The 26386-nt window shown below is 35.4% G+C and overlaps 6 protein-coding genes across 10 annotated transcripts; 3 read left to right on the forward strand and 3 right to left on the reverse strand.

Moving 5' to 3' along the window:
• Positions 1-654: 654 nt before the first annotated feature.
• LOC121748785 (kinesin-like protein KIN-7F) lies at positions 655-6871 on the forward strand. Of its 3 annotated transcripts, none has more exons than XM_042143304.1 (13): positions 655-1098; positions 2009-2296; positions 2652-2741; positions 2853-2953; positions 3078-3191; positions 3267-3348; positions 3454-3521; positions 3625-3690; positions 3773-3897; positions 4256-4583; positions 4792-5694; positions 5777-6084; positions 6378-6871. In XM_042143304.1, the coding sequence occupies exons 2-13, from the start codon at positions 2074-2076 to the stop codon at positions 6697-6699; spliced, it is 2730 nt and encodes a 909-aa protein (XP_041999238.1). In that variant the 5' UTR covers positions 655-1098; positions 2009-2073; the 3' UTR covers positions 6700-6871. The 3 variants fall into 3 exon arrangements, with proteins under 3 accessions (XP_041999238.1, XP_041999240.1, XP_041999239.1); XM_042143306.1 differs by lacking the exon at positions 655-1098 and adding an exon at positions 1325-1451; XM_042143305.1 differs by lacking the exon at positions 655-1098 and adding an exon at positions 1899-1919.
• Positions 6872-7846: 975 nt separating this feature from the next.
• LOC121748971 (NADH dehydrogenase [ubiquinone] 1 beta subcomplex subunit 9-like) lies at positions 7847-10434 on the forward strand. Of its 3 annotated transcripts, none has more exons than XM_042143568.1 (6): positions 7847-8041; positions 8213-8254; positions 8574-8655; positions 9253-9308; positions 9826-9899; positions 10150-10434. In XM_042143568.1, the coding sequence occupies exons 1-5, from the start codon at positions 7913-7915 to the stop codon at positions 9865-9867; spliced, it is 351 nt and encodes a 116-aa protein (XP_041999502.1). In that variant the 5' UTR covers positions 7847-7912; the 3' UTR covers positions 9868-9899; positions 10150-10434. The 3 variants fall into 3 exon arrangements, with proteins under 3 accessions (XP_041999502.1, XP_041999503.1, XP_041999501.1); XM_042143569.1 differs by having other exon boundaries at positions 9989-10231; XM_042143567.1 differs by having other exon boundaries at positions 9826-10231.
• Positions 10435-12901: 2467 nt separating this feature from the next.
• Positions 12902-13491, reverse strand: LOC121748610 (30S ribosomal protein S31, mitochondrial-like). The gene has a single exon (XM_042143078.1). It carries the CDS (start codon positions 13400-13402, stop codon positions 13127-13129), a length of 276 nt encoding a protein of 91 aa, XP_041999012.1. The 5' UTR covers positions 13403-13491; the 3' UTR covers positions 12902-13126.
• A 1803-nt stretch (positions 13492-15294) lies between these two features.
• LOC121748607 (type III polyketide synthase B-like) lies at positions 15295-16875 on the forward strand. Its single transcript, XM_042143075.1, has 2 exons — positions 15295-15523; positions 15780-16875. Exons 1-2 carry the CDS (start codon positions 15355-15357, stop codon positions 16766-16768), a joined length of 1158 nt encoding a protein of 385 aa, XP_041999009.1. The 5' UTR covers positions 15295-15354; the 3' UTR covers positions 16769-16875.
• On the reverse strand, positions 16816-17760 carry LOC121748609 (snakin-2-like). The gene is made up of 3 exons (XM_042143077.1): positions 17606-17760; positions 17321-17363; positions 16816-17201 (listed from the first exon to the last, which is right to left on the reverse strand). Exons 1-3 carry the CDS (start codon positions 17690-17692, stop codon positions 17020-17022), a joined length of 312 nt encoding a protein of 103 aa, XP_041999011.1. The 5' UTR covers positions 17693-17760; the 3' UTR covers positions 16816-17019.
• Positions 17761-20933: 3173 nt separating this feature from the next.
• Positions 20934-24532, reverse strand: LOC121748608 (ER lumen protein-retaining receptor erd-2.2-like). The gene is made up of 6 exons (XM_042143076.1): positions 24173-24532; positions 23306-23505; positions 22179-22319; positions 21985-22065; positions 21547-21671; positions 20934-21458 (listed from the first exon to the last, which is right to left on the reverse strand). Exons 1-6 carry the CDS (start codon positions 24393-24395, stop codon positions 21410-21412), a joined length of 819 nt encoding a protein of 272 aa, XP_041999010.1. The 5' UTR covers positions 24396-24532; the 3' UTR covers positions 20934-21409.
• Positions 24533-26386: the final 1854 nt, after the last annotated feature.

Below are 26386 nucleotides of genomic sequence, written 5' to 3' on the forward strand. Positions count from 1 at the left end.
TGTTTTTGGATAGAAGACACTCCATCTTTCCATTTTCCCTCCAAAAAGGACATCAATGTCTTTTCACCAACTTGCATTTTAGATTAGGATAGATAAATGGAAGACAAACTAAACTCTTTAGCACAATTCCAATTTAACCCAAATATAAGGCTAATTAATATATAAATTTAATAACTTAATTATAAAAAAAATTAATGGGAGTGCACTATTTATATGTGTTTTAAAACTTATTCAAGAAGCTAGCATTTATTGGACCATTATTTGTCCAATTGTTTTTGCATTCAAAAATTGTTTTTGAATAGTAGACACTACATCTTTCCATTTTCCCTCCAAAAAGGACATCAATGTCTTTTCACCCAACTTGCACTTTAGATTAGGATAGATTGTTGAAGTGAAACTCCAATAATAAAATTGGTAGAGTACTACTAGTACTATATAAGTTCAAAAATTAGATAAATCATAGTATAATTGTTAGAAATTAAAAATAAAATCGAGGAATTACACAGATTAAAAGAAAATTGATAAAATCACTGAATCAAGTTACAATTGCTAGAAAAATTATAATAAATCGGGAAATTTCAAAGATTAAAAGAAAATTTATAAAATCACTCAAAATAGAGATTTCTTTGCCCTTAAATATACAAAAATACTACTACTAATTCAATATCCAATCAGCAAACAGAAACGGATACACTCCCCCAACGGTAAAGTGATGTATAAGTAGAAAATACCGCCCTTGTCAGTTATCCCGTATTCTACGCAGTATTCAATACATTTCACCTACGACGCCGACGTGGCCACGTGCCGCTTTCTCCCACGCATTCTTCAACCAGCCAGGGGCACAAACGTCATTTCACTCTCCTCCCCCGGCCGCCCGATATCGACTTCCGTCACCACTCTCTTCATTCTCTCTCTCACTACACTAGTGGTTAGCTGCAGCTTAATACTTGTATAAATATACATAAACTAATATATGCGTCTACACGCATAAATTTAGAGTGAGAGGGAGAGAGGGAGAGGTGTGAGAAGAAGTTGAGGAGTAATGCTGATGCAGTTGCCGTTTGATTCGATGATTTTTTGCTGAGATCGTGTGAGGAGGTATGGTGTTTTCTCGAATGATTTGTTTACTATATATGTGGCGGTTTTGTTAATTTTTCGAGTGATGGCGGTTGGATTTGCTTTTTCGAATAGTAGAACTGCAACTTTATAGGAAACATGAGGTAGAGTACTGTTTCGGAGTGTGGAGCTTTTGCCACATTTGTTAATTAGTGACTTGCTGCGTTATTGCTCTAATTTTGTTTCTCAATTTGACTGATAGATTGCTGTTATTGTTAATGTGGGATCGGATCCTGCATTTAGTTTGTTGATTCTGGTAAGGATTGTGTTTCTTTGTTCTGGCATATTCGGAATCGAAGCTTCTCTGCCATACAATTACAAACCCTAACCCTGAGGTCTCAGCTGAATCCCTCTCAATGTAGTTGTTTGAAGTATATATATTTGTTTGTGTATGCATCTTTCTTCCTGTTAAATGGGGTTGTGGGGAGCCACTATTTTTGTTTTCAAGGGCCTTACCAGATTTGGTGTTTAAAATAATGAAGAATGGGCTACAGGGAAATATCATCATTACTTGGAGTCGAAGGATAGTTGGGGTCCCCATTAAACTAAACTTTCTGTTTACTTTTTGTTGATTGCTGCCTAAAAAGATGGAACTCTTAGGTTTCTGGTTGGAGAAAGGGATTACCGAGGGGCATTAAGCAAATTCGCCAATCACCACCAACTACTGATTAGTACTGTTTTAGCTTAATCGATGTCATGTTAGTGGGTAAAATCATGTTTAACTAGCTTCATCAACTAATGGTGAAAACTGCATTGGAGTCTGGGTATTTGTTTCAACTGCAAGCTCAACTAACTTATCTCTAGTAACCCAACTGTCTTGCCCTTTTAAGTACGATGAAGGGTACATCAAATATCTTTGTATTTATATATTGTTTGTTTGGGTTGCTGGTAGGTTCCTGAGTATGGACTTCTCATCTCTCGTGTGATTGAAGTAGATTTGAGGAGGTGGGAGAAACAATGGGGGCTATTGGTTCTGAGGAGTTGATCAATTGGGAGAAAATGCAGGGGGTTGGGAATGGAAAAGAAGAGAAGATATTGGTACTGGTGAGGTTAAGGCCGTTGAGTGAAAAAGAGAGTTCACGGGCTGAAGTTTCAGACTGGGAATGCATCAACTCAACCACCATTTTGTACCGGAACAGCCTTCAGGAGCGCTCTGGACTACCTACAGCTTACTCATTTGGTATTTCTGTTCGCATTGTCATTTACATTGGTTAAATTTTCAAGCATATCATACGAAAACGAAACTGATAATATTCAGCGACATTTTATTATACACCTTTTTTTTATTATCAAGAGTTGGGATTTGGAGGTCTGATGTCTATAGTCTCCCGTACTTTTGTTAATATTCACTATCTTAGGAAACCAAGCTATCACTACTATCTCCAAGTAGCACTTGGAACCTGCTGAATATATTAGAAGCATTTGAATAAAACTTGTCATTTAGATCAATTTGTTAATTAACTTATTTGTGATACCTATACCTTACACTGTTTTTACTTTGTTTTGTTTTTCCATGTACAATTTTATGGTGGTAGATAGAGTATTTCGAGGTGACTGCACAACAAGGGAAGTTTATGATGAGTGTACAAAGGACATTGCTCTATCAGTTGTTGGTGGCATCAATTGTGAGAATTGTGTTTATTACATTGCTGAATCCTTGTTCACTATGAGGGGTCTTTTCCCTCTGCTTTCTACAGATGAACTCTTTTAACAGATTTTAACTAATTTTCATTCAGCAACTATCTTTGCATATGGTCAAACAAGCAGCGGAAAGACATACACTATGAATGGAATAACTGATTATGCAGTGGCTGATATTTATGATTACGTACAGAAGGTGTGTGAGTATAGTTTATTTTTCGCTCATCCTGGTGATTCAAGACTAGACTAATGATTATTCTAGAAGTGCTTTCTCTTTCCACTTGGAAGTCTTATAAAAAATTTTCTTCTGCCTGAACCAGCATGAAGAAAGGGCATTCGTCTTAAAGTTCTCTGCGATGGAGATTTACAATGAAGTTGTTAGAGACCTCCTTAGCACAGATAATTCTCCACTAAGACTCCTCGATGACCCGGAAGTGAGTTTTTCCTCAACTCTATTTCCCACCTTGTTTCAGTTGTGTATGTATCATGTATTCTTTTTTGTTCTGTAGAGGGGGACTATAATAGAGAAACTCACAGAAGAAACTTTGAGGGACCGTGATCACCTCAAGGAGTTGTTATCCATATGTGAAGGTTAGATGAACTCCACCTTGATTTTGTCGTTATACTTCAACAATTCAATAGTTAAACATCTTATATATTCTTCGACTTTTTAATCTCTCTTTAATTCATGTATAGCACAAAGGCAAATTGGAGAGACCTTATTGAATGAAACAAGCTCCAGATCCCATCAAATTCTTAGATTGGTTAGCTCCCCTAGCTCTTTGTCTTAATAGATTTTGTCATTCTCCAGTGACGTTCATGTTGTATAAGCACTTATTGTGTGTCTTCTTGGTCGAATTCCTCCAGACAATCGAAAGTTCTGCTCGTGAGTTTATAGGGAAGGGCAACTCAACCACCCTTGCTGCTAGTGTGGTATGGGAAATTTGAATTTGTCATAATTTTCCTAAATATTTAGTATAATAAATCTGAAAGGTATTGGAACATGTCTCTGCAGAACTTTGTAGATCTGGCAGGAAGTGAGCGGGCATCTCAAGCTAACTCAGTTGGACATAGGCTGAAAGAAGGCTGCCATATTAATCGTAGTTTGCTCACTCTGAGCACGGTGATTCGCAAGCTGAGGTTTGTGGATTCTTTTGGCCTGCCGTTGTAGTTTGTTAGCTGCCTGGCAATTTCATTTTTGTGAAATAATGTGCTATAAGGGATTCATGAATCCGAGCTTTTTTTTATCTTACACTTTGAGGCAAGATTGTTTCTGCTTTCCATTATAATTACTGGCTAAGCTTGATTGTATTCGTTGAGAATTGGTCTTTACTCTAATATAATGCACATGTTTTTGGACAAGTAGGCAAGCTAGCAAGCATATGCATAGATGTCCTATCAGGATTTAATCTAATGAAGTAGCATGCAAGTGCTATGTCATGTCGTTTTATTGCATGTTCCATTTGTATCAGCTTTTGAATAATATGATTTACTGCAGCAAAGGGCGAAATGGGCATGTTAATTACAGAGATTCAAAGCTTACACGTATACTACAGCCTGCCTTGGGAGGCAATGCAAGAACTGCAATCATTTGCAATTTGAGCCCTGCAAGAAGCCATGTTGAGCAATCGAGGAATACTCTCTTATTTGCTTGCTGTGCAAAGGAAGTATCAACTAATGCACAGGTCAATGTAGTGATGTCAGATAAGGCATTGGTGAAACATCTTCAGAAAGAGGTAGCAAGGTTGGAGACTGAGTTAAAAATTCCAGCATCAATATGCGATCATGCGCCATCACTAAGAAAGAAAGATATGCAGATTGAAAAGGTAATGGCTTACTCATATATATAAATTGCATACTTTTGTCCTTCCTACAGCTTCTGAATACTGTGTCTATTGTTTTTAATAACCTAAATGTTATTCGTGTTGAGGTGAAATTGCAAAATTTATCATTTGATATTGTCATAATGGATTTTAAGTTTCTTTAATCAAACTGGCGAACTTAACCTTCCTCATTATGTTGCTTGCTCTGCAGTTGGAGAAAGAGGTCAGGGAGCTAAAGAGGCAACTAAATCTTGCCAATTTGAAAATTGAGGACTTAATCCAAGAGGCTGAACGCATCAAAAGTTCAAAACAACTCAGTGGGTCTTTTAATGAAAACCTTAGGTGTAATGGAGAATTGGACCTATTGCTTCGGGAGAACTGTGAGGATCAATATTTATCGGATTATACATCTTATCCAAGTCATGTTATAAAGAGAAATCCTATCAAAGTTGAAGAAAATTGTGATGACATCAAGGAAGTTCGATGCATTGAGATGGATGAATCTTCTCAGAGTAAAGCATGCGAGTCTCTTGGCCAGTCGACTAGTAATAATGAACAAATGTTGCAAGCATGGATGGAACCTGGTAGTAATGGTCACATTGTGGATCATGAGGTGCTATCGGCTTCACCTAGACAAGTGAGTGGTGCTGCATATGATGCAGAAGCACATAGAGTTCAAGATGTGAGGAATATCACTGATTCTGTTTTCCACCCCTACCCTGATTCATCGTCTTCTGGTGCTCGATCAACTGGTCTAATGAGTTCTGGCAGCATAAAGTTAAGTAGAAGCCGAAGCTGTAGAGCTAGTTTAATGACTTGCTTATCTGATTTTGAGACTGCCGAAGAAAGTCAGAGCACACCTCCTCATGTCTTTGAAAATGATTTCACTGGAAGACCTGAAAGCGGCGCCCTCAGGAAGCACTGGAAACATCCCCCAACAATCTATGGTGTAAATAATGCAAAATTTACGAGAAGCGATTCTCTAAACTCTGATTGTAGTAGTTTCATTGATGAAGCTAAAAATCAGAGCAGCTCCCATGGAGAAGAAGATATTCCAACTCTTGGTTCCTTTGTTGCAGGACTCAAGGAGATGGCAAAGCTTCAATATGAAAACGTAGTTATTTTCTTCTTACATGGTTTCTGTTAGTAACCATCAAGCCGAGAACTCATTATTTGACCCTGCTTTGTTTCCTCAGGTTGAAGGAACAGGAACAGGAACAGGAACAGGAACCGGAGATGAAAATGGCGCTAGAGATCTTGCTGTGGTCCAGATGCAAGATTGGCCCATGAAATTCGAGAAGCTGCAGAAACTGATAGTCGAACTATGGCATAATTGCAATGTTTCATTAGTCCACAGAACATACTTCATCCTCCTCATTAAAGAAGATTTCACAGATTCCATTTATATGGAGGTAGAGTATAGGAGACTATCCTTCCTAAAGGATACATTTTCCGGTGGCAACTCAGTCATACAGGATGGCCGCACACTCACGTTGGCCTCTAGGTATGTCTATAAATTGGCGTCTAATTTCATTCGAGTTGGATAATCTATACATATAATAAATGAGCCTTGTTTTACAAATTTTGGTTTGCCTATAATTTCATTGGATTTAATTTTTATTAATACTGTTTTATGATATTGAACAAGGAGTATAAGATAATAATCCTTCCACCTATAAATTCTAAATTGTGTATAATTTATTTATTGTATGCATTATATATTTGTTCAATGAAAAGGGCATAGTTAATTTACATGTTGGACTAACTTATGTGAACTACGTGCTCTCAAATAAACAGCAAAAGAGCTCTTCATCGTGAGAGGGAAACACTAAGCAGGCTTATGGGTAAAAGGTGTACGGAGGATGAGAGGAACATGCTTTACACGGATTGGGGCGTTGCTCTCGGCTCCAAGAGGAGGAGGAGGCAGCTGGTTCATCTCTTGTACAGCGACACCCAAGACATGTTCCGTGTTAGCCGGAGCGCTGCTGTGGTGGCCAAGCTTATCGGATTCTCGGAGAATGGGGTGGCCCTGAAGGAGATGTTTGGACTCAGTTTCACACCTCCACGCATGACCAGAAGATCGTTTAGCTGGAAAAATAGTATGTCGTCCCTTTTGTGAGGTCGGGTCAACGAGAAGCCGTTGCGTGTTTAACGACACCGTTTTCCTGGAAGTTTTTGTTATAGTATTTCATAAAAAATATTACTACATAACTAATTTTCATTCAAACTCTATCTTGATATCATAGTTTAAATTTTAAATCTAACGAATAGCATGAATTTAGATTACTTAAGATGGAATTTGCTGTTCTAAATTTCTAATTGATATACGCCTTTTCGTTTTAATACTTCAATTTTAACGATTAAGTTTATCACATCATCTTCACTGGATAAAAGAGTTGGAATATATTCCATATAGTTTGTTATTTTGCGAAATTAAATTTTTGTAATAATATGATCTGTTTAAACATGGTACTTTATAAATTTAACAACTCCCTAAAAAAATTTGGTAATCATTGGAGGGTTGATGTGAGTGACGCAACCTCAATATTTGTTCTTGAATTAATATCATGTTGGCATGCAAATCAGAATAAAACTATAATGTCAATATTACAATAAATCAAAGATGGTGATATTATTATAGTATATTTTAAAACTTAAGTTCAAATAAAAATTGGAAAAACCTTAAAAATTGGAACATTAATGGGAGAATAACCCCTGAGAGTGTCCACGATAGTGGAACAGCCACGTCTTAGCCACAAAAAAAAACTTGTCCGCCCAGTCATTACAGCCACGCCTCAGCCACGCCACAACACGCCTCACATTTTTTTTAGTTGTTGTTACATTTTAATTGGACTAGAACAAAATGAATTGGACAAAAATAAATAGAATGGAAGGGAATGAAAAAAATAATGGGGAATAGATATTTTATAGATAAAAAATTATTTCAATACTGCCGCGGCGGTTGCGCGTCTCGCAATAGACCGTCACGGCACCGCCGTCTTGCCCACCACCCACCACACGGCTCCGCCGGTCCTCCTCCCGCCGCGGTGACCCTCCGGCTTGCAATAGACAGCCGCAGCTGGTTTATTGTGGTTACTCAGAGGCTAAAACTAATAAGGAAAAAAAACAATAACAACTATTCCTATACATCTAAACAGAATGGGCCTTTATTGACACGTGATACAGGCCCAAAGGTTCCTTTTATTGAGGCCCAAATCATCGGAACGACGCCGTGCCATAAATGACCAAAGTAGGAAAGGCAAGTCGCGATTCGAGTTTACTAGAAACTGGGTTGTATCAGAAATCAGATAGGAGAGAGAGAGAGGGAGAGAATGAGCGTAAGTACGGCGTCGTATGTGGCTCGGCGAGCAGTGCAGAAGGAGAGGGTTCGCATCCTCTACCGGAGAGCTCTCAAGGACACTCTCAATTGGGCGGTTCATCGCCATATCTTTTATTCCGATGTAATTTTTCTATTTCTCTCCATTTCTTCATACATTCATTCGATCTCAGCTTTTGATCGGATAATTTTATGTGAATAACTCTTCGCTACTTGGACGAGATTAAATTTCTGCTGGATTTGGCTCTAACCGAGGTTTTTTTTGCTGTCTATTGGTTGTGCGTTTTTTTATCAGGCTGATGCTCTAAGAGAGAAATTCGAGGCGAATAAACACGTGGTGTGTTCTCTATTTTCATCATGTACTTTGAATTTGTTCGTTATGAATTAGAGTTTTTTTTCGCATTTCAGTGTAATGGTGGTTGCTTAATTTCATGAATTGAGCTGTTTGATTGAGTCTCCTATGTTCAATAAACTGTTAATAAGCTTATTTGACCTGACTTTGGAAAGTTATTTCAATGCCATTACTATAATGTAAGGGTTTTTGGTAAAAAAGAAACTAAGAGAAATGTTGGATATGGAAAAGAGCGATCAAGTATGTAATTCGACCTGAAACACAATGTTGGATTGATTGGGGTTCCCCTCTGCACATCTTCTAGGAGGATATTGAACTGATTGATAGAATGATAGCAGCTGGTGAGGTGGAGCACAACAAATGGAGGCATCCCGATCCTTACATTGGTATGTTGATCTAAATGTTGAATTATTTTTTATCTAGTCATAGCCTGGAAGTACATTGATGAGCACAAAAACTCCAAGTTGAAGAGGATGGTATTTATGGTGGAATTTTACACTTCCATAATTTATTGTCTTTCATATAAACAGTTTTAGCATGAGAACAGATTGAGAAATTATATCTTACAATGCTATTTATTCTACACAGAGAGAAGGAACCAGTTGCAGTAGATGTCTTTCTTGGAATGTTGATTTAATATAGTGTCATATAAATCAGCTGGTAAAGAAGATAATAGCGTAGTACTAAATGTAATGGTTTGTATCAAATGGCAAAAAAATTGGAGCATTGGGGAAAATCCCAACCATGTTGAGTATCTAGGTGCAAGCTGAATTAGTCAGTGCATTCATATAACTTATGAGCAATGTCTATTCCTTGTTAACTGAAGCTAGCATAATCTTTTGCCTTTTGGAGGGCTCAAGAAACTATGGGATGATACTAGTAAATTGTAATATCAGTCTCTTAGGTAGTAACTATCTTTTTTTGTTTAATTATTAGGCTTGCTTACTTTTTGATGGTTCACAATATTTTTTTCCTTTCTACAGTTCCTTGGGCACCTGGTGGCTCCAAATTCTGCAGGAATCCAGCACCACCTCCAGGGGTAATTGATCAAATACTGATTACTACTTGGCTTGATTTAGTTCATAGGCTATTTATTTAGTTTGCATTTGCTCTTTTCTTATCTTTTCTGCATTCAGAAAACTTATTTCCAGTTCGGCAGTTACAGTTAACATTCAGTGCATTAATATGATTGGTTAGTAGCGTTTACATAATAATAATAGTACATGACTACATGTTTTCTTATTAACTTTTCACTGATCTTGACTGGTCTTGAAGGAAAACTAAGTTTTTAGTAATATTAGTATTAGTATTATTTTATGCATTAGATTTCCTTTTTTGTCTGTTATAAGTGCATTAATGTCTGCCTACTGAATGGATGAGATGATAGTTCATTATGATGCCTGGTTTGGCTCTATGCCCCCATATTCACTTATAGTGTTTGCATTATACCAAAAATTACAAACAAGATTATGCAATTATTAGACCATGTAATCGCAAGACTTACGCTTAAGTGATTAAGCAATTTGTAGCATAATATTGCTGTATGGTTAATGCAGATTGAGATTATACACAACTATGGCATGGAAGAGCGTGAATGAAGAGGATCCATCATCCTCTGAAATAAATGAAGGTTGGTATTTTGATATCATTATTCTCATCAATTTTGTCATTCCTATTACTATGGTAGTAACGTTGCAATAAACATGAATTAAACATCAGTAACATTCCTCCTTCTGTCTGGGCATTTGCTTGTATAAACCCCAACCCCATCCCCACCACCACACCACCAATTCTTTCTTCGAGAGGCGCACAAGAATGGCCGGGCCTTAGTTATCAATTATCATGATGTCCTGATGAGATCTTAATGACTAATGTTGCAGATTGGAGGACCACAAATCATGATAGGAGGACTAGTTCCGTTCTAGTTTGTGGTCTGTGGTTTTCAATTTAAGATTTTTCTTTAGAAAGAGATGTTGGCGATCATTCTTGTATTTGAGTAGTTGTGACTCCCAAAATTGGACGTGGTTAAATTCTTGTTGGATAATCACTGCCTGTTTCTTTCCATGTTTGGAAAACTCACCGAAGCTTGCTGTCTGTAACTTTCAACCAGGACTCTTTCCTTGAAATCTGGATGACAGATGTTTATAACATGTGTTTTACAATAATCATCTCATTTTTGTCATCAATGATGCGTTTGACAGATGATTATAACATGTGTTTGCAATAAAATCTCATTTTGCTATCAATGATATGTTTTAGATTGCACTTGTTTTATTAATGTTAAAATGTACCCTTCCTTGGCAATTGTCAATTTTCCAATGCTTGTTGCTTGGGAATGTCATATATTTCCAAGTTGCACCTCCGTTGCATATGCTCTGTAGACTGTAGCCTTCAATTTTTGGCGAATATTGGCCTTTTTTCTTAAGGGAAATAGAGAAAGGGAAAATTTGACCTTTTTCTTAATGGATGTTTGCCAACTGCAATGCACGCAAACTCGCAATGATTATGAATTTTAACATATGCATACCCTTTGTTTTTTTTTTAAATTGTTAATAATGATTTCTCATAGTGGAGCCCAAGTAGTATTTGTTGTGCGGAAAAGTTTATATAAATAGATATGGACTGTTTTCATGTAGCAGACGAAAAAAGAAATATGGCCTAATTTTTCTATGAGGGAGTACATGACCTTTTGTTTGCCAACGAAATTCTATCGAAGCATTATATAGCATCACATTGATCTTCGCACTAAATGGTTTTTCATGCGTGTTGCCATATTGCACAAGAAACAAATAGCCTAAGGAAATCCAACGTGCCTAAGCTTCTTAAGAGTAACAAAGCTTCAAACGCAAAATTAAAAGAAAGAACAACGATGGTAACATATCCCATTGAAAACAAATCTACCTCCAAATAAGTAGTACAAATTTAAATAAATAAAAAAATAGTGTAGTATGCATCATCTAACAACTTTCTTCCTCTTAACTTATGAAAAGAACTGACAGCTGCAATAGATCAAATTTCACTCCAGCTGCAAATCAATGTCCAAACTTGACATCTCGTATACGCCACTTAAGTAGCTACATGTGATAAGTAGACCAAGCTGCATAATCTTGAGGGCTATGGCAACAACTCCACAACTAACAGATGCTAAGTAGCTACATGTGATATCAAGACCAAATTGAATAATCTTAAGGGGTATGCCAACAACTCCACAACTAACTGAAGTTAAGTAGCTACATGTGATATCAAGACCAAGTTGAATAATCTTGAGGGCTATGCCAACTCCCCAACTAATTGACGTTAAGAGCATCTCCAGTGTGCGGATGTCCCACTCGGACATCCACTCGGACATCCCGAAAACACCTCCCGCCACGTCACTAGGACTTCCCATCCCACTGCCACGTCACTAGGACATCCCCTTCACAATCCGCCCTTCCCACTAGGACTTCACGCAATAAAAAAAATCACAAATTCACAAATAAAACAATTTACGTTTACGGAAATAAAACTTCAACACGAATACGAACGGGAAAAATTAACAACTTCATTTAAAAAAACATACATGATTTGAAAAAAAAATTACATAGTAATAAAATTCAACGAGCCGTATATATAGAGTTTAAAAAAAATAAAAAAAAAAATTAAAAATCGGACGTCCGCCCACGCCACAATGGCGGACGTCCGCCCGCCCGTCGCGCCGACGTCCGAGGACACCCGACGTCCTCACGGGACGTCCGTATCCGACCTCCCCTGCCATAATGGCGGACGTCCCGGTCGCCCGTCGCGCACGTCCGACCGGACGTCCGCCATTGGAGATGCTCTAAGTAGCTAAATGCTATATCCAGGCCAAGCTAGGTACTTGCATCTTTTATTACTTTTGGCATATTAACAATAAGAAATCCATCACAGTAAGATATAACCAGCCACAGCCCTAACTTCCAGTGTGACTAGTTCTTAAGTTTCCACGGTATTTTGCAAAAGTGAAGTATGCAGCTAAAAAGGACATGGAATTGATACATTAGCAGTGAAGGCATTTTCTAAGTATTATCTAGTAACACACACTTAGCTCTTTCTTTCGAGTTAAAAAAAAGGAGCTAAAAACTTTTATGGGGAGACAAACCATCATATCATTCTCAATCAAGGAGATACTAGCAAGGATGCAGAATGCATAAAGAATCACACACGGGAACTAGATCGTCTAACTTCTAAGCGTGTGCTAAGCCCAAATAATCCCAACACCTCAATATGTCCTTAACACTTCCTCACTAGGAAGCATCACATGCTATTCAGGTGATCAGGTCGCATATGATAAGTCGATAACTAGATGATCGAAGCACATTCTACGCCCATACAATCCAAACACCAGAATCTCTCGCTAAAACTTCGTAAAGGAGCAGCAGCTTCTACATTTCTGAGATACTAGTATCAGACAATGACTAACCAAATCTATGATCTACCAACTCTCTAGCAAAATATCAGTGATAAAAATGCTAAATAAATGCAGAAATACAGCCATAAGAGCAATAATTGAAAGTTCAGAAGCAATGAAAGTGGACATATATGGAGCAGTATGCAGAAGCTTAAATAGTTTATTCCTCGTTCGTAAATTTTATTGAAGCTTAGCACATTATCAGCTCATCAAGTAAAATAATGAACATCAATTACGAAATAACTACTCAGGACGTTTGGTTCCATTTGAATCATCGAATTATCAAACCAAATCAAAACACTAACAGAATCTAGCTTCAATCATGAGCTTTTTTGAGTAAATCAGTTCAAATGAACCCTAGATTTTTCCTTTTAGCTCATGGAAAATGTACATTAACTTCGAAAACAACAACGAAGAATTAAAGCGAGAATCTAGATGAGCTTGAAAGGGAGAGGCCAAGGAGTGGACCTCGGCACCTCGATCTTATCCTTGATCCTCTCGATTTTCTTCTCCTTTTTCGGCCTGCTATTTCCGAACGAGCCTTTGAATCTCTTTCCTTTCTTCGTCTTCTTGTCTCCTCGGCCGCACACGGCCGCATCCCCCGGCGGCGCCGCTATGGACGACGCGAGGGAGGAGAATGTCATCCGGTGCTCAGCGGCCGACGCAATTCGACTCGCCGCCGCTTTGAAAGACTGTATCATCGCCATTTCTGCCGCAGATCGATCGATCTGATATCTCGGTGGAATTTCTCAGTTCTTAAACCCTAATGAGCTGTGGAACTCAGTATGCATTTGCCGGATTGATTGATTGATATTTTTAAGTATTTCACGAAGGGCCTAATAATTTAATATTTTATACTTTTAGCCCCTGAAAATTTGGAAATTTTAAAGTGGGACATGTGAGTTTTTCTTTATTTTATTTTGGACTATGTCTAGGCCCAAACCAAATTATCGGCCCAATATCTTGCACATTTATATTGATTAAGTTTTTTTATGGATTTAAAAAAAGTACTACTAGTACTTAATTCAAGTTCCTAAAGTAGCCATTGACGTACAGTAATTTATTAAATGAGGGAACATCATTTTTTGTCCACGAACTTTGCCAAAGTATCATTTTAGGTCCGTGAACTTTGAAAATATCATTTTAGGTCCGTGAACTTTGAGTTAGTATCATTTGAGGTACTTTTTACTATTTCCATGTTTTTTTAGACGAAAATACCCTCTATACCTTAAAGTGTATATATTTTTAATATATTTATCATATATTCATATTTTTTTATAAATATCTTTACAATATATTTTTGACAAATTTTCTAAATATAATTTGACCTTAAATATTATCACTTAATTTTGTGACATGCAAGTAAAATTGCTTCTTCAATTTTTTATATTAATTTTTTTAAAATTGAATAAAGAACTTTCTTTAATAATAAAAAATTGAATAAAGATCTTTTTATAAATATCTTTACAATATATTTTTGACAAATTTTCTAAATATAATTTGACCTTCAATATTATCATTTAATTTTGTGACATGCAAGAAAAGATCTTTATTTAATTTTTTATTATTAAAGAAAAGTTCTTTATTCAATTTAAAAAAATTAATATAAAAAATTGAAGAAGCAATTTTACTTGCATGTCACAAAATTAAGTGATAATATTTAAGGTCAAATTATATTTAGAAAATTTGTCAAAAATATATTGTAAAGATATTTATAAAAAATTATGAGTATATGATAAATTTATTAAAAATATATACGCTTTAAGGTATTGAGGGTATTTTCGTCCAAAAAAACTTGGTAATAGTAAAAAGTACCTCAAATGATACTAACTCAAAGTTCACGGACCTAAAATGATACTTTGGCAAAGTTCGTGGACCAAAAATGATGTTCCCTCTTATTAAATTGTACTAATGTATATAAAATATTGGAGTAGTAATTTTATACTTTAATATACCCTTATACAAAAAAATTGATTACACATGATAATTTTCATGAAACTGTATGAATTTTGGCTGCATGAGAAATTCGTAAAGTTATGCATGTAAATTATGTAAACGTGCAATTATTTCCATATTATTCATCTATATATAATTTATTTTTCATGTATGAAAATTTTTAGAATTGGATATTGTCTTACTATTAACTTTTCAATGTTATATCCTATGTTAAATCATAGTAGTAATTTATTGATTACTACTACTAGGTAGGGAATTTTTAAAGCTTTTTTCTTTCTATGTCTTCCATGCTTAAACACGTGATGATTTTTAGTTCTCAATTTCACATGTTTTATTCCATTTGAATTTGAATGCCTAAATAATAAAATATCTCAGTAAATAGTGTGGTCTAGAAATCATATTTCCCCACCTCACTCTTTTCGTAAACTTGATTTAAATTTTGAAATCATGCAATGCAATATAGTTATATTTTGCGTGGATGCCTCTTGATGTTCCAAACCAAATATCCACCAAAAAACCTGCTAAAACAGGTCACGAAGTTCTTGCACTTAAACTAATCCAACATAAATAATTGAAACCATCACAAAATTTAAACCTGATAATCAGCTCGATGCTAGTGTTATATATACAACGGTAGCCTTGTTGTTACAATCTACAAGAATCGAAACTTGAGCCAAAAGATTTGAAAAAAAATTAAAAATCGATGGGAAGTGGTGAATTGTGTAAGAAATTTGATTCAAAAAAAGCCATAATTCTTGGTCTAGGCAAAGCCTTCCCACACCAGCTAGTGCTTCAAGATTTCTTGGTCGATGCCTACTTCAAAATCACCAATCGCCACGATCCTGATCTCAAGCAGAAGCTTGTCCGCCTTTGTATAACCCCCTCTCTCTCTCTCTCTCGCATTATTAAGTGTGTCGTGTGTATGAGTTGGCCTAGCGGTTTTGGGTTCGAGGAGTTTTCATTTGTCAATTAAAAAAAATGTATGTTTGTGATAATTATAAAAGAATATCAATTTTGGTGTGATGAATGATTTGACACTAGAGATATTGTTTGATTGGTTTTCCACTTTGAAATGGTGGGCCCCGCAACCGTTTTACCAGTAAAAACAAGTGTTGTTTTGTTTTTCAGGCAAGACGACCTCGGTGAAGACGAGGTACGTGGTGATGTCGGAGGAGATCCTATCGCAGTATCCCGAGCTGGCGATGGAAGGGGTTCCGACGGTGACGCAGCGCCTCGACATCTGCAACCCGGCCGTCACCGAGATGGCCATCGCCGCCTCCAAGTCTTGCATCGAGAAATGGGGCCGGGCGGCCTCTGACATCACCCACTTAGTCTACGTGTCCTCCAGCGAGGCCCGTTTGCCAGGTGGAGATCTCTACCTGGCAAAGGGGCTGGGCCTCAGGCCCGACACCCAACGAGTCATGCTCTACTTCTCAAGCTGCTCTGGTGGGGTGGCGGGCCTGAGGGTAGCCAAGGATATCGCGGAGAACAATCCGGGTAGCCGGGTGCTCTTAGCAACCTCTGAGACCACCATCATAGGCTATCGGCCCCCTAACGCCGATAGACCTTATGACCTAGTGGGAGTTGCTCTGTTTGGGGACGGAGCCGGAGCTGTCATAATAGGGACCAACCCTTGTGTGGGGAGTGAGACCCCGTTGTTCGAGTTGCATTCGTCGTTGCAGCGCTTCTTGCCCGATACAGAGAAGATTATTGATGGGAGGCTAACAGAGGAAGGGATAAGCTTTAGGCTAGACAGGGAGCTGCCCCAAATCATTGAGGACAATGTGCAAGGTTTTTGTGATGAGTTGATGGGAGTCTCTAAGGTTAAAATCGACTATAATAAATTGTTTTGGGCCGTTCACCCCGGGGGCCCAGCTATTTTGAACCGGATGGAGAAAAAATTGGCGCTGTCGCCGGGGAAGTTGAGTGCCAGCCGGAAGGCGCTGGCCGATTACGGCAATGCCAGTAGCAACACAATCGTTTACGTGTTGGAGTACGTTCTAGAGGAGGCGAAGCGACGGGGCAAAGAGGAGGGAGAAGAGCAGTGGGGATTGATCCTTGCGTTTGGGCCCGGCATCACCTTTGAAGGGATCCTTGCTAAAAGTCTCACTATATGAAGTGTGTGAAAAAAATTTAAAAGGGTCATATATTGTTGGGACATAGATTGAACAATGTGTACAACAAATGTTGCTACACACATGCATGTTCTTTATTTATTTATTTATTTATTTTATGTTATACAATTGAATTACACACGATAGGAATATGAACACGATAAGACTGAGAAAAAAATACAAAACAAACATAATAATACAGGTGGAATTTCAAGATATAAAGATATTTTAATCCTCGAGAACGACGTGATTAATTAAGGGCACTTGCGCTTGTTGCCGTGAGTGGTCAATGAAGCGTAGCAGGGGCAGGCGTCGTAGTTCCCGTATGTGCCTGGAGGCACGCAGTTGCACCGGGCGCAGCAAGTTCCACATGCTCTCTTGCATAGATTTGGCCTGCTTGATAGCTTGCATCTCTCTGCACAAGCACTCTTACAATCTGCAAAAAATATGTAGAACAAATTAGATTTTTTTATGAAGGAATACATGAATGTCTTCTAATTGATTTGCATAGATAAAAATGTGCAAGAAAGGGAGAAAATGAGTACTAGTATTTACCCATTTTTGAGGAGTATGCATCTTCTGGTGCAACCTTGCTAGTCTGCCAAGAGATTATAAGAGCACGTGGTCAATAGTTGAAAAAATATTTGGAATATGGACAAATCAATCTTGATTAGTTTGTGCTTGTGTTGATTGTTGGAGGTTGACTTGAGTTGTGTGCTATGTTAAGACTCGAGATAGATTGGGACTATGAGGGTTTTGTGTTGTAAACATAACTCGTATATTTCATCTCGACCAGATTATAATAATGAAAGAAAATACTAGAGGATTTTAACATGTTACCACTTGATTGGATTGGAGTGCTTGGACTCCATGGAGTGCTAGAAGAGCAAGAAAGATTGAAGCTACAAGAAATTTGGGAATTGCCATCGAAGATTTTATGTGAAGAAGAGTTGTGTATTGTATTGGGTGTGTTTACTTGACATAGAAAATAGGGTATTTATAGGACTAAATTTATGATGAAGAGAGAGGCGGAGGGAGAGTTCATGCATGCAAATAAACTATTGGCCAAACATAGCCTGTCGTTTTGCCCTACACACCTAAAAAAGATACTCCTATCATACACCTTAAAAAGGATAAATTTAATGCAAGAAGTGTGAAAATGGAAAAAAAAGGTCATTGCCAACATATAAATTATAGTAATAATCTTTCCTAACTACAAGATATGTGTGTGGATGATATTACATTCATTCATGTGAAAAAGACTAACATTATCAACTTGATGCCTAATCTTAAAATCACACTTCCATTGTGGAAAAAAATCTCAATACTCTTATGTGACTCATCATCAATTATCTTCTAGATACCATTCTCTTGTTCCTTTATTAAATGTCATATTATGTTATTTTGAAATGTCTATCATAATATGTTTTATTTTACTTGATTATATGCGGTGAGAAAATCGCATACTTCACTGATTCATTCCATTCAGATATAAAAATAAGTTTCATGATTCTTTTTTTTTGTTATAAGATAGGGTAGAGCCCTTAAAAAAACACTACAGTCTATCCAGCTCGAATATATACAATTTTCAAACGATCGCTCAATAACAAGTTTCATGATTTATTAATCATGTATAACTCACTTTTTTATATTTTTCTTAAAATTCATGCAGATCTCATTTGGAGTAGCTAATAGCGGATGAGAAATAAGTAGGAGATTAAATATGAAATACGTACCGTGTAATATAGTAAATTTGATTAATAATAATTAAGATTTATTTAGGGCGATTGTCCTAGAAAAATCACACATATATTACCTAAATATCTCAATTAACACTATTATTATATTTCTTCTTAGATGACAAGTTGACAACCATGATACATTAAATTTTGCAAATAGCACCGTCCATAATTAAATGACCCTATCCCTATATAGAGAAAAAAGGTCAAAATTGATACAATTATGATTGCCAATAGGAAACTTGATATTGATAACATGATAAGAATCACACATAATTTATAAACAAAGATAAAAATTTAAAATAGAAAATAGGAAAATGCCAATATTTAAATTATTAACAACAGGGGTCCCAATTACAAACATCCATTTTGTAGAGCACTATAGAATAAAAGTAACAGTAGCTCTGAAACTGACTTTTTGTATTTCTGCTTCACAACTCACAGCTGTATTCTTTCTGGAAATCTCGATTCTGCCAACCAACAATTATTTATTTAAGAAAATAATTTTTTTTTTCAAATAAACTCATGGTTTTGATTATCAGATAAAATTGTTAGGAAAATGTCTGAATAAAGAGGTGTGATTTTGATATGAATTTTAACGTAAATGAAAGCTGCCAAAGGTATATTTACATATGTTGCGCAATCAATGTTGTCTACCTGTCTTATTAGTTTTGTATCCATTTTATTGGTTACATTTTTATACATAAATTATGAAGTTGAATACATTTTCAGATGGTATATAAATACTCAATTTAAAAGGTGGCAAGCCAAGAAGTGTGATGGCAGTGATGCATATTTGATGAACAGATTTTCCTTTTCAGATTACACTGAGTATTTTTTATGCATATTTCATGATAATAGATATCCCTTCCGTCAAACTAAATCGAGTCGTATTCCCTTTTTAGATGTCTCAACTAACTTGAATCAATTCTTTTTTTTAACAAAAAAACAAAATATCCAATGATTCTTCCCTCTTGCTTTTCAACACAATTTTTTAATCTTCGTGATCAAAAGTTTTGATTCAACTGAGTTGAGAAGGATGGAGTATTATACTATTTTACAACATTTATGACCATTGTAAATCATACAAATTCCAATATTCTAGATTTGTGCCTATTTATTGAGAGGTAATGAATTTACTCAATCACCCACTTATATATGCATGTACTATTATAAGGTTATAAACATTTAGGGAAGTATGAGAATACGCATGCTAGATTTTAGGATCCTTTTGTGGTCATTATGTTCATGAAGTGGTAGTTTAATTTTCATTTCTTGATTTTCTTTTATATAAGTGTCACATAGAACATACGTGATGCAAATTTTATAAAATAAAAGAAGAGACTTGCTGGATGTTCTTGGAATAGCGAGTACGAAATAAAATTTCAATACCAATTGTTTAAACAAAAAGCCATCTTGGACTCAATTATTTGGTAGTTAGTAGATTTTTTTATTTTCTTGTTTAGACTTTATAGCGCATATACGATAGACAAGGTGCAATAAGACTGTACTAGACTAAAGTTTGTAATTGTTTTATCAAGACCAATTATGTTGCCATTAAATAAATGTTTAAATCATCATTACCTACCAACTCTCTTGTTGGAACAGATAATTTGGAATCTAAGTAAAGTTCTATCAAGCAACCTTTTTAGGAGTGCAAAATTATCAAACCAATTAATATGACTGCGCCTGGGCTGGGTCTGGTCAAATGAAGATGTGGAATTTATTGTGATTTTTTATACTTAACCCATCCCATAAAAATAAACATTATGTCCATTTTGACATATTCTATAAAACTAGTCTACTTTGGGTGTGTTCGATTTGCAAGATTGTATCCTGAAATTAAGCTAGTAGTATGTTTGGTTCATGAGATTTAGTCCCCCAATTCAATCATAAATGAATAATCATGTGATAATTAGTCATAGCTAACCCCCTATAGCTAAAATAATCTCACAACTCAATCCTAAATTATATCTTGATATTATTTTATTTAAAAAACGAATACCTTTTAGTTTTAGTAATTTTTCTTTTATAACGAGATGACCTCATTCTTCAAAAATTATATATCAATAACTTTAGAGGAGGAAGTAGTTTGGATTTTCAATTTCAGACTTCAGCATAATTTGATGACACAAATCACTTTCTGCACAAAGTTACTCCTTTTTCTCAGGAAAATGAACAGATTTTTCTTGGATTTTTTAGGAAATAGCGAAAAATGTACTTAGTTTTTTTTTTTCTTAATCCTCTTCACCCTCCTTTTTTCTATGTACATATATTGATGAAAAACTAAATTTCTGAATTTAAAACTGCCAACCTATTAAGTCTACATACTCAACTAAAGTTCAAAATTGATCCTCTCTATTTGTCCGAAAAACTTTTTGCACCATAAATAACAAATTAATCATCATATCAGAAAAAAAATCAAAAAATATTTAAAGTTCGTATATTTACAACATCTAATCAAAAGCCACCAATTTTCATGTAGGAATCCATCTCTTACAACTGAAAGCAAACAATGACACATAAATAGCTCGAGTCTAAATTTAATCCATTTTGCACAAATGAGAACAATCAAGAGCTAATAAAACAGAGAAAACAAGAACTCTACTAAACTAAACTTGTGTAAAATAAAACTTACAAGGATAATTGTTAAATATGGACATTAATCTTTCTCCTTCCGCACAGTCACTATACATTTTTCAGCTAAATATGGCACCGTTGACGAAGAATCGAAACATGCTTGCATCGTGATCGACTCTATAGAAAATTATGGTGTAACGAAAGAATCTGGTGAGTTAAGTCAATTTTGATATCCAGTTTGTTGCAACCTCTTGATTTCTGTTAACCAACCAGAACCCCATAAGCAACACTAAGAGACAATGGGAGAAGCTTGCGTAGCAACTGGTTAGACCACTCCAGAAGGAAGGCGCAACACGAGCTGACCACCAAAAACACTGCAGGGAACCAAGATTGGTGCATCAAATTTAAAGCATTTGGAGCAGATAAACACGCACCACCAGCAATGATAGAAGGGATGCATACCTTTCAATATAGTAATAGCAAAAGTCAGCAAGAATGAAAGTTTGAACAATTTCAGAAATAAGAACCATTGATGGCCAAAGGCCGTAACCCAGTGCCACGAGGAGATGACCTCGACTGTCAAAAACCTGCCAAATACAATTGGGCAAATGTTATACTCCTACTGAAACCTTCGTAAACTATCCACATACTGAGAGAGGATTCTTGGAATCTGGGCGATGATGATGATGGAAATTGTCCTAAATACTGTGTTTTACTTCATGGAACACAAAAGGTTTAAGACAATATTAAAAACAAACGCTACACATATGAACTAAAGGTTTGAAGGCCAGGGATGTAATTATGTAACCGAATAAGTAATTAGGTAAGATTGGACACGGATTTTGCTGTATAAGAACCAAATGAAATACTTTGAACTAATGGCAAGTCTGAGCATCAAACCTGAAGGACCCAGTGAGCACAGCTCAAGAACCTCGCAACACCCAATGCAAAAACATAATGAGCAGTAAAGGGTTCAACAATCTGCAAACCAAACATTAGAGAGAGTCAATAGATCATACATTGTATCCGTCCAAACTCACAACACAAATGCTAACAATGTGCCTACAGGAGTAGCATTTCCCAGAAGATTCTACCTTTGTGTTTTGCATGACACGTAGCTGTGGTAACACGGAAACAGCTTCCAGATAGACACAGAAGGCCCAGAAAATCCTGTTAATGAGGTGGTGTGATGTAGTTGGGTGAATTCCTAAAGCTAAAACAGCACAAGGGGCCAGCTGCACAAGCATGAGAATCTCTTTCAGAAGGTGAACGGTAAAAACTGAACAAACATGTAATTACATATAGACAGACATTGGATATGAATAATATGATAGTTTAATTTATACTCCTACTTAGCAATGTTCCATTTCTTAAGCTATGACCACTACAGTTTTTCTAGGCACTAAGTAGCTAAATATTGAACTTGAAACCATAAATGAGTAAATATCAATGAGGAAACATGAAGCAACAAAAGAGGTGGGGAGGAAACTCCAAGTAACAATAGCATATTTGACTAGCTTCAAACTTATGCTAGGCTCATTAAGGCAGTGAAATATAAGAGGAAGCTCAAAATACATCCATTTACATAATATTAGTAAGGAGGCCAAAGAAATATCCTGAGGACAGTCACAAATGACAAAAAGGTTATTCTATCAGACATGTGAATCTCAATCTTATTTTAAGCTACAAAGAAGAATTCTTCAAGAAAGAATCCTCTTCCTCATATACAAAACAACTCCTAAAGGACTAAGGACTAGGGAGTCAATGGTAAGATAAGCCTATAAAGACTTAAGAGGTCAGAATTGCTAACAGCTGCAGTAAAGAGCACACATGTAGACCTTCAGCTGAAACTAAATCAGCCAAAATTTCCTGAACAGAGAAATAGAAAGATTTCATGACCTCAATTAAAAAATAACAGGAAAAAGATAGCATCAACCAACATTGATTGGAGAGTGGAAAAACAAATGTAAAAATCATTATTCTTGGAATAGAAAGATTTCATGACCTCAATAAAAAAAAATGGAAATAGATAACATTAACCACCATTGATTGAAGAGTGGAAAAAAAAATGTAAAAATCTGTTCTTGAAAATTCGTAGAAAACTGGCTTTTCCATAAATATCACAAATGTTAAGATAAAGTTACTAATGATAATCCCTGTAGAGTTATAGTACTAATCAAGCTGTTGATTGAACACATCAACATTTCTAGAAATGGCTTACCACATAGTATAGCAAAAAATTGTCTTTATCTTCCATATAACTTGACTTCAATTTAAATCTGATCATATAAATAACCCACAAGGTAGTAGCCAGTGTAGCCAGGTCGAGCACAGTATGTATGTCATATTCCATGACAAAGCTGCAATACAATCTAACAGCCAAAAAGATTGCTGTTAGCTCCTGTGATTTGAGTGAAATCCCTGCGAAGAGATAATTTGTATAAATGAAGAGAATCAGCCTCAACTGAAGTTTAGAACACAAAGCCAATGGAAAATTTTAAATACATACATAGAGTTTGAGCAAAATTTTTAAAGACAACTGAAGTTGTCAACAAATAACTACAAATTTTTGAAGTCTAAAGAGGCCAGAATCTGCAAGCTTCAAACAATCAAAAAAGATCAACACTTAGCATAGAGTTTGAGCAAAATTACAGCTCGTTACCTTTTCTTGTTTTTATTTTTTTTATTTTTATAAATTGCAGCTGCAATCAATAGCAGACATTATTATTAATTTTTCAGGTAAAAAATGCCGAAAAAACAAATCTTTCAGCACTCAAAACAAATTAGAAACATAAACATTAGTTTTTAAACAATACAGCAGCATCATAATATACTGATAAGAAGATGAACAATCAATAGCATCATGACGTTGCATTCTGGAAGAGGCTCTATTTTAACCCTCAATCGTATGTAAAAAAAATCCAAAAAATCACCCTATTGCAACTACTTCGCATGGGAAAGGGAAAATAAACGTAAGAAACATCAATTCTAAACGCTCCAAATGCGTTCCTCATGCGCCAATTCCACACTTGAAAGCATCCACCCCAAAAACAACAACGTCATATAACAAAAAAAACGAAAACCGTACCAGCGCAAGTCTTCTCCTTCATCAATTTATAAATAAGAACGGAAATTCCAACCGAGTGCACAGCTTCCGCCGCGACAAAAAGGTTGTCGTGATCGTTCACAATGGCGCGGAGGATAATGAGCACTGCCATGCCGGTGATTACAGCGAGGAACGCCTTCACCTTCGGCGGCTGCCGCCGCACCCACGCCGTTACGGACTGGATCGGCCTCTTCGGGGGCCTCATCGTCGGATAAATTAGCAGATAATCTCTCTAGGATTTGAAGGATAATTTTTGGGGGAAAATTTTGGTGGTGAAGGAATGTAAGAGTAGTTTTTTTTAACTTGCAATGCAAAAGAGTTTGATAATTTTAGGTTTGAAACAACGAATGACTTTCCACAGAAATTTGAATGGAGATGAGAGATTATATTTATTTTAGTGGATAAAATAATTAATGATGAGAAGTGGTTTAAGATATTAATAAATTTATGAATATTTATTACAGTAGTAAATTGATATGGAATAGTATTTGAATACATACTAGTATGGAATAGTATACTACTACTAGATTTTGGATTTTGCCAAATAAATCGATCTCAATCTTTGAGATATGGCTCTTAGTTTTATAATTTTAACGATTTATATTACTGAAAATATAATAGTAGTATAACCATTACGGATACATAAATATTCTTGGTGGTGGTTGAACTAAAGTATACTAATAACTATAGGAGTTGGAGGTTAAGGCAGCTACACCAAAACCAATAGTGAATCCATTTTAATATTACTATTAACTTTGCAAATAATCATTTCCTTCGCTTTTCATTCATTATTAAGTTACTTATTTTTTATACAATTAACATATACTCCTTCCGTCCCATAAATAATATATACTCTTTTTTTAATCCGTCTCGTAAAAATATGCACTTTCTAATTTTTAAAATTCTCTTCCTTCAGTCCTATAAAAAAAATATATTTTTTAATCCGTCTCTCAAAAATATTCACTTTCTAATTTTAAAAATTCTTTTCTCACCCACTGAAAATCGACTCAAATGGCAAATAATATTTTAATAGAGTATATAGTTTATTAACCCTAACAATTGAATACAATAAATCTATGTGACCAAATTTTGTACAACCAAAAACTGATTTATTTGAGAAAAAAACGGTTTATTTATGCATTTAATTAAAGCATATGGGCGCATATATAGTACATGGAACGTGCATAATATTGTGGTCCTATATTAATGATTTGTGTATAATTTTTTTACTTTTTCAGAACCATAAAATTAATTAATCATACTTTAATTCAAATTTAAAAATACAGAGATAATTAAAATATATATAAAAAAAGAAAATGAGGCCGAAGACTAATAAAGTCTTTTTAACTTATCCACTAACTACATTTATTATTTTAATATATAATTAATACATCAAATTATTAATATTATAACTTTTTTTTATTGTACAAAATTTGATTGTTTATCATCACTCGGCATAATCTGATAGCCAACAAGTATCGGGTATTTAACATCCATAAACATTAAAAGAGGATTCAAGATCAGGTATTATTTCAGATTTGCGGGAATATGCACATAGATTACCTGCATAATTTCAATAGTGTTGACTTTAATATTTTGTCGCGATTATCTCATTTTTTCACCTAATAAATTTGTATTACGCTATGCACCGAATAAATTACAATACGATTTTTCATTTTTTACTACGATAATTATTAGTACTAATCTATTGTTTCATAACTCAGACTATTTGATCCTTATTTTTAGTTTCATCATATATTCTTCGTAGTATTTGTTTTAAACTATATATTTAGTTGTTTTTGAAATATCCATGTAAGGGATAGACAAAAACCATAATTTATCGTTGCTGAAGTGTCATTATTTATATTAGCGTACTCGATTTGACAAGGACTAAATAATGGCAATTAATTATATTGGGCAATTATAATAACTAAAGTTTTATTTCATTGATTAAATGTCTTATTTAAATTGCCTTGGTTTTTTAGGCACAAAGAAAACATGTCGGCAAACACAATAAAAAAGACATTATCAGATTGTATAAGTTGATAGCACATTGAACTTACTTGATATTTGTTGGGCTTGGGCTTGGGCTTGGGCTTGGGCTTCAAATTTGAAATGCAACAATCTCCCAATTTTCATACATCAATTTTATTCCAATTTAGTTAACACAAATTTAGAAGCTAATTTCGAAAAGAG

This window comes from Salvia splendens, chromosome 9 (genome assembly GCF_004379255.2).
Source record: "Salvia splendens isolate huo1 chromosome 9, SspV2, whole genome shotgun sequence".
NCBI lineage: Eukaryota > Viridiplantae > Streptophyta > Magnoliopsida > Lamiales > Lamiaceae > Salvia > Salvia splendens.